The 8,071-nt window shown below is 53.5% G+C and overlaps 1 protein-coding gene across 2 annotated transcripts in view; it reads left to right on the top strand.

Annotated features, from left to right (window-relative positions):
* The first annotated feature begins 354 nt into the window (after positions 1 to 354).
* The window catches only part of Nlrx1 (NLR family member X1), an 11,648-nt gene continuing 3,931 nt past the window's right edge, over positions 355 to 8,071 (top strand). The window contains exons 1-6 of one of the 2 annotated variants that reach the window (XM_013511082.1): positions 355 to 483; positions 1,886 to 2,011; positions 2,530 to 2,599; positions 3,210 to 3,298; positions 3,845 to 4,464; positions 5,176 to 5,988. In XM_013511082.1, coding sequence (XP_013366536.1) covers positions 1,942 to 2,011; positions 2,530 to 2,599; positions 3,210 to 3,298; positions 3,845 to 4,464; positions 5,176 to 5,988 — 1,662 coding nt within the window. In that variant the 5' untranslated portion in view covers positions 355 to 483; positions 1,886 to 1,941. Of the gene's footprint in view, positions 484 to 504; positions 795 to 1,885; positions 2,012 to 2,529; positions 2,600 to 3,209; positions 3,299 to 3,844; positions 4,465 to 5,175; positions 5,989 to 8,071 lie in introns of those variants that run through there. The other variant, XM_005378314.2, reaches the window with a different exon arrangement.

Below are 8,071 nucleotides of genomic sequence, written 5' to 3' on the forward strand. Positions count from 1 at the left end.
CTGCTGGGCTGGCGCGAGCGGGCGGAGGCGGGCAGGAAGTGCCGCGCCGAGCGAGCCGGGAACTAGCAGTCACCGCGACAGGGCCGCGGCGGCGGGCTCCCGGGCCTGGGCAGCCGCGGGTAAAGGCCTAGCTGCGTCGGTCGCCCCTCCAGCCCGGCTGGACGACTGCGCTTGGCGGGAGCACGAGCGGGATGCGGAGTGGGGAGGCGCGGTGCAAGTGCGGCTGGGAGTTCTGGGCTGGAACGAGTAGCACTGGGCTGGGCCTCTGGGAAGAGGGGGTGATCGCAGCTTTTCCTGTGGGTCCCCAAAGCCATCTGAAAGGAGAGGAGTTGCTTGGGACCCCGTCTGGTGCGTGACTCTGGACCTGTGGGCACACTGTCCCTGTACTGCCCTGGAGACAGGGTGATCAGCAGAGAACTGCTGTGTCCTTGTGCGTCCCACCTTGACTCAGTGGCCCTGGATCTGATGTAACCCTGATTCCAGGTTTGGTGGTGGTGGTGGTGCGCTCTTACCCCTTCCTCACCTCCTGGGACTCCTGCTTCCCGTCCTGTCAACACCCTGGCCAGCTGCAGCACTGGTTGGGCCTGCTAAGGCATGCCACCCTATGCAGCCATGCAGAAAAGGGTGCCCTCCCTTAATCTCTGTCTCCAGAGACCCGGCGGTTCCGGGTCCGAGCCTGCGTTTAGAGGAGCCGTGGGGCTCAGGAAAGGCTTCCGAAGAGAGAAGACTCTTGAACAGTATTTTAAAAGATTGGGATTCTGATAGTGAAGAAAGGTCATTCTGAGCTGAATAATGTGAGCACAAAGTTCACAAAGTGAGAGCAGGAATGCAGTGCACAGGGAGAAGGAGGCTGGGGGCAAACTCAAAATAGCTGTGGGCCAGGCACTGGCTACCTGTCAGTAACCTTTAGGGCAGTCTGGACAGAGGGACTGGGATGGACTGAGACTGCAGGGAGAGCGCCCCTATGGAAAAGGGGGTCCAGTAAACCCCGAAGTGTCTGTACTGGCTCTGAGATAGGTGACCGGAAGGCAGAGCAGTGGGAGGGGCTGGAGGACAGTTCCCACTGATGGAGCAGGCAGGGAAGGAAGGATTAAACAAAGAAGTCAGGTTTCCAGTGTGGCCTGAGTATTGAGGAAGAGCCGTGGCGAAATAACTAGAAGGGGAGAGGGAAGGATGAGTCCAGTTTCACACGGGTGAAGTTTGAGGCAGAATGGCATTCTGACTATGTCACGTCGGAAGTTCATTCACTCGTTCATTTATTATTTATATCAGCCTCAAAGCAGCTTACATAAAAGTCAGAGAGAAGATAAAATGATGAAACCATTACAACTCAGCTAAAAGGACCTGATGGCTGGGGACCAAAGGCAGAAGGGAGTAGATAATAATTACTGGAAAATGTAAGTTCCAGAAAGCTATTGAAAATAAGCACAAAACTCCTCTCTGAGCTTGCTGGCAGCCAAGGTGGTAGAGAGGACACCTAAATGCAGAGTTTGTTGTTTTGTTTTGTTTTGAGACAAGGTCTTGCTCTGTAGCCCAGGCTGGCCTCAAACTTGTGGCGATCCTCCAGCCTCAGCCTTTTAAATGCTAGGATTCCAGGCATGCACCACTGCACCCAGTTTCTAAAAGCAGATTATTGGGCTAGATGTCAGGAGTAAGGTGTTTGTGAAGGCTCAGGAGAGAGGCAAGCAGTGGTAGGAGATGAAATGGGATCAGGTTGAGATCATCAGAGAAGGACAAGAGCGGGAAGCTGGCCAGGGCAGCATGCGTACGAGGGAGGGCTGGGCCTGGCCTGGGGGATGTCCCCCCTGACTGGCGTGGGGCAGAGGTGTGAGGGAAGGAAGGAGAGAATAGTACTGGCTGTACATTCACACGGTTCTCCTTGCAGGGGAGCAGGCGAGAAGGTGGTGCTAAGTCCCCCAGCTGCTGACCTTTTCTCCCAGGATGAGGTGGGGGCACCATTTGTCCAGGGCTTCTTGGGGCTGTGGTCTGGGAAGAACACCCCGACCACCAGGTAAGCAAGAAGCAGGGGCTTCTCTTTCTATTTCCTTGCTATTCAGAGTCTGGATGCATCTCCTAGAGAGCGGGGATCCCAGACACCAGCGGCCCTAGACCCAGCTCTGGTTCTCTAGCTGGTGACCTTCCCGTGTCACCTCACCTCTCTGAGCTTCCTTTTTCCCATCCTAAAATAGGAGGGTAGGACTAGGTGATCTTCTGGGGCCCCTTCTAGCTCCACAAGTCCAGGAATAGTTGTCTGATTTTCTTTTGCATTTAACAGATATTGAATATTAACCCATGGGCTCAATCCCAGATTACGTTCTAGATGTATAACAGTGAACAAGAACAGATGTGGTTCCTGCCCTTATGGGGGGCAGTGAATGTTAATCAATCAATCACATAATAAAATATAGGATTGCACAATAACTGCTACAGAGGGCACTTTGTGTTGCTATGAGAACAAATAAGGGGTCTGTGCACAGGTGGGAAAATGTGAATGGGATCTGTAGATCTGTTTCTTCCTTTTCTCTGTAGATGGTCATATACCCTTCCTGATCCACTGGAGCTGGCTCCCTAAAGAGGATCGCCCCCTTGGGCCCCTTAGGTGAGCCCTTGATGTCATGCCTTAGAATGCATCTTGGGGCCGGGTGTGGTGGCGCACACCGGTAATCCCAGCACTCGGGAGGCTGAGGCAGGAGGATCATTGTGAGTTCGAAACCAGCCTGGGCTACAAAGTGAGCTTAAGGCCAGCCTGAACTGCATAGCGAGACCCTGTCTCAAGAAGATGAAAAAAAAAAAAAAAAGAAAAAGCATCTTGGGCACATCCCTGAGACTGGAAAGAGCCTGGACATGGCACTAAGTGGATCCCCTTGGAGAGGGGATGGGGATCCTGCAGGTGGGAAGGGCAGGGAGGCAGCTCCCAGGCCTTGGAGAAGTTGGCTTAGATCATCTATGTAGCAGTCATGGTGGGGGAACGGGGCACCTGTGAGAAGTGGGTGGGCCTGGCAGTTACCAGCCTGAGTTCCATGCAGGCCATTGGTTGTGGGGCATGGAGGGCCAAGGCGAAGGCTTAGTGCCTGGGAAGGCGTGAGAATTGGGTGTCCAGTGTTGGGCTTGGGTCGCAGTGGGAAGTCCAGCAGGGCAGGCTGGACTCAGAGCCTGTACAGGGCTGAGCCCCCTATCCAAGCCCCAGATCATCCCCTCCTTGTTCCCAGGGCCTTTGTACGCCACCATGGAAGCTCGGCAGACACAGCTCCCCTGTCCGGGAGACATGGACCGCTGTTCCGGAGCGCCTCTGCAGCTGGTAAAGGACTGGCTGGGATCCAGATGGAGGGCGGGGTGGAGAGGCGGGGCCTGAGATGAGAAGCGGGATGAAGGAGGTGAGAGGATCCACTGCCCTCATCCTTCAGCAGTCCTTTCTTCCCTGCGTCTGTGATCCCTGCCTGCAGTACTCGTGCGAGGCACACTTACTGTGCACAAAGCACTTAGAGATGCACTCTCTACCTTCAACCAACTTTGGGGCTAACAACCAGGGTTTTTTTTTTTGATACCAGGAATTGAACTCAGGACCTTGCACCTGCCAGGCAGGCACTGTGCTGCTGAGCTGTATCACCAGCCCTCAACCAGGTTAAGACTATGCACAGATATCTGTGAAGCTGGTTAGCATAGCCTCAGCATTATATCCCAGAGGCTCCCCACCTTCTGCCACAGGGGTTCCAAACACCTTTATTTTCTGAGGGAGTCCTGGCTTCCAGTATCTTGGGGTGCTGTGTCTTGATGCCCAACCTGACCCTGACTGCAGCATCTCCAGCCCCTTTCCCTGAGCCAAGTCTCTTGCCTTCCCATCTAGAAGCGATCCATCAGCACCGCCAGAACCTGGCTGAGTGGTTCAGCCGGCTGCCCAGGGAGGAGCGTCAGTTTGGCCCAACCTTTGCCCTCGACACAGCCCATGTTGACCCTGTGATCCGCGAGAGCACCCCTGATGAGCTGCTTCGCTCATCTTCGGCACTGGCCTTGGACCATCAGTCGCCCCCGGCGGGGCTCCCCCCTCTGGCCCTGTCTCAGCTCTTCAACCCAGATGCCTGTGGGCGCCAGGTGCAGACAGTGGTGCTCTATGGGACGGTGGGCATGGGCAAGAGCACGTTAGTGCGCAAGATGGTCCTGGACTGGTGCTATGGACAGCTGCCGGCCTTTGAGCTGCTCATCCCTTTCTCCTGTGAGGACCTGTCATCCCTGGGCCCTGCCCCTGCTTCCTTGTGCCAACTTGTGGCCCAGCGCTACACACCCCTGAAGGAGGTTCTGCCCCTGATGTCTGCGGCCGGGTCCCGCCTGCTGTTTGTGCTCCATGGCTTGGAGCGTCTCAACCTGGACTTCCGGCTGGCAGGCACAGGGCTTTGTAGTGACCCCAAGGAGCCGGGTGTACCAGCTGCCATCATCGTCAACCTGTTGCGCAAATACATGCTGCCCGAGGTGGGTGACTCATGGAACACTCTGCCACTGCTGTCCCTTGACCTGCCCTCTAAGGCAGTGGTGAACCTGTGGCACGCGTGCTGCAGCAGGCATGCAGAGCCCTCTGCTGGCACGCCAGCCAAGTGTATGAGTTGTTTTTTCTAAACTATATCTCAGTATTCAGGTTTAATTGCAGTGTTGGCAATTTTGGGTTGCAGTTTGGGCACTTGGTTTCTAAAAGGTTCGCCATCACTGCTGTAAGGAGTCTTGTGTCCTGGCCCACATATTTGTTTGGTAGGGTAGGCCCTGGCTTAGTTCAAGCCCTGGACTTTCTACTTCCCAGTTGTGAGATGCTGAGCAAGTGACTAACTTCCCCAAGCTTCAATTTCCAGTGTCCTAGAGTCATACTGATTAAGTGAGATCCTGTGCTTAACTTGGTGCCCTGGACCATAATAGATGTTCAGTAACTGTTAGTTACAATTAGTCATTGTTCCCTTCATCCTTGGATGGACACTCAGTCTTCAGGGGCTTGAAGTCATCAGCGCACTCAGGTCTTTTTTTTTTTTTTTTTTTTTGAGACAGGGTCTTGCTATACAGTTCAGGCTAGCCTTGGACTCACTATGTAGCCCAGGCTGATCTTGAACCCACAGAGATCCTCCTGCCTCAGCCTTCCATGTGCTGGGCTTATAGGTATGCCTGGCAGGTCTTAACCCTCCAATATGCCCTTCCCAGGCCCGCATTCTGGTGACTACTCGGCCTTCTGCCATCGGCCGCATCCCCAGCAAATATGTGGGCCGCTATGGTGAGATCTGTGGCTTCTCTGATACCAACCTGCAGAAGCTCTACTTCCAGCTCCGCCTCAACCAGCCTGACTGTGGGCACAGTGCAGGTATCTTGGCCACGCCAGCTCAGCGGGATCACCTGGTGCAGATGCTGTCCCGGAACCTGGAGGGCCACCACCAGATCGCCACTGCCTGCTTCCTGCCCTCCTACTGCTGGCTTGTCTGTGCCACCTTGCACTTCCTGCATGCCCCAATGCCTGCTGGCCAGACCCTCACAAGCATCTACACCAGCTTCCTGCGGCTCAACTTCAGCGGGGAAACGCTGGACAGTGCTGACCCCTCTAATTTATCCCTGATGGCCTATGCAGCCCGAACCATGGGCAAGTTGGCCTACGAGGGTGTGTCCTCCCGCAAGACCTACTTCTCTGAAGAGGATGTCCAGGGCTGCTTGGAGGCTGGCATCAAGACGGAAGAGGAGTTCCAGCTGCTGTATGTCTTCCGCCGGGATGCCCTGAGGTTTTTCTTGGCGCCGTGTGTAGAGCCAGGGCACCTGGGCACCTTCGTGTTCACTGTGCCTGCCATGCAGGAGTACCTGGCTGCCCTCTACATCGTGCTGGGTTTGCGCAAGACGACCCTGCAGCGGGTGGGCAAGGAGGTGACTGAGCTGGTGGGCCGTGTTGGGGAGGATGTCAGCCTGGTACTGGGCATCGTGGCCAAGTTGCTCCCTCTGCGGATTCTGCCTCTGCTCTTCAACTTGCTCAAGGTAACAGCCCCAGGACCCCTACCCTTGTTCTTTTCTTCCAGGACCCCAAACTGCCCACCGTCTGGCTCCTCGAGCACTCGCCCTTCTCCCACTAGGAAGGCACTGCTTTTCGCATAGGTGCGAGTCTTCACCTGAGCTCCGGTTCTAGCTCTGGGAAATTTGGCTTCCACTGGGGTTGAGGCCTGAGGAATGGGAGGAAAGCCATTGGCTGGGAAAGGCTTGTAGCGGGGAGGGATTTGAGGGCATGGGGACTTCGCTGACAAGCCCAGATGGAGCTGAACAGCAGTTGGCTTCTTCCATCTCTCCTCCTAGCCTTGGTTGCCAGGAAGCAGAGGTCACTACAGTCCAGGATCTGTCCTTTGCTTTGGTAGCTCAGAAACCTGATTGCATCTGTTTCCTCAGACATGATTAGGCTCTGGGAGTGATGACTCATTCTAACTCAATCACAAGAGACAGGTTTATAAAGCAGATGCCATTTTATTCATTTATACTGGGAGGATGAGTGGCAGTGGTAATTGGCTTAGGATGCTCCATCCTGGGTGCAGTCCTGCTCAGAAAGCCACCGAGGCCTGAAGGCTGACCAGGGAGCGGCTGGTGCACAGAACTCCTGAGAGACGGAGAGACCCACTCTGCTGTGTGCCTGGCACTTCTTCAGGCTTCTTTTGTTTTTCATATCAACCTGGAGATGAAGCATTACCATGATCCCTTTTATATAAATTTTAAAATTTTGATGTTGTTTTGAGACTGTCTTGCTGTACAGTCTAGGCTGGGCTTGAACTCACCATGCAGGGCAGGCTGGCCTTGGACTCATGATCATCTTGCCTCTGCCTCCCAAGTGCTGGGATCGTAGGCGTGCACCACCACGCCCTCATAATGCTATTGATTCAGCTTCACAAGGTGACATTTTTGGTCCTGTCCCCAGATGAGTTTTGGAGGAGGGACACTGCCACCTACACAGCAGGAAACTCTTACAACAAATGAGAAGGTGGGAGTGGTGGCACATGCCTGTAATCCCAGCACTCTGGAAGGCTGAGGCAAGAGGATCACATGCTTAATTTCAGTTTGAGCAATTTAGTGATTTAGGGAGATCCTGTATCAGAAAATAAAAAGGGCTGGGATGTAGCTCAATGCAAAGGCACTGGGTTCAATCCTCAGTACCACAAAAAGCAAAACAAAATAAAACAAAAAGTGAGGGGCTGGGGATTTAGCTCAGCGGCACAGCACCTGCCTGGCAAGCACAAGGTTGTGAGTTCGATTCCTGGTACCGGAAAAAAACCAAAAAACCAAAAGAAAAAAAAAAATGAAAGAACTTGGGAGCCCTCGGGAAAGTGAAGCAGGAAGATTGCGAGTTTGAGACCAGGCTGGGCTACATGGCCAATTCAAGGCCAGCCTAGACTACATAAACAGACCCAATCTCCCTCTTCCCGCAAAGTGAGAAAACCCAGACAACAGAGGAGGTGCCACAAAACTGTCTCACAGTTCAGTGCTAGAGGAATAGAACCTTCCTTCTCGCCTTTCACAGCCCTTGCAAGGGCACTAGGAGTACAGTTCAGGGGTCGATAATTTACCTAGCATGTGTGAGGCCCTGGGTTCAATACTCAGCACCACAATAAAAGAAAACCAGAACCATTACAGAGTGGGAGATGACACTGCCATCCTTCCCAGACATTCATTTCTTTGTCAAATATTTGAATGCCTGCTATGTGCCAGGCAGGGTGTTGAGATTTTGAGGGAAAAAAAATCAGTGAGCATAACTGCAGGTTTCTACCCTTTCTGATCTTATAGCCTGAATACAAAAAAAGTCAATGTAACTATATAATGAAAAATTATGGTAAATGCCTAGAAAAAAAGTTCCAGGTGCTGTAAAAGGTACACTGGGGGGACCCTAGGGTTGGGGTGGGTGATCAGGAAAGCTTTTCTATGGCAAGGTATTTAGTCTGATCCCTGCAGGATTAGTCAAGAGGAGAACTGGGGGAAACACCCCAGGAAGAGGCAGCATCTAGAGATGATTAAAATATACGAAGGATAGGCTGGGCATGGTGGCACATACCTGTAATCCCAGCACTCTGGAGGCTGAGGCAGG

The sequence above is a fragment of the Chinchilla lanigera genome, unplaced genomic scaffold, assembly GCF_000276665.1.
Source record: "Chinchilla lanigera isolate Chin_1 unplaced genomic scaffold, ChiLan1.0 scaffold00011, whole genome shotgun sequence".
NCBI classification, from domain to species: domain Eukaryota; kingdom Metazoa; phylum Chordata; class Mammalia; order Rodentia; family Chinchillidae; genus Chinchilla; species Chinchilla lanigera.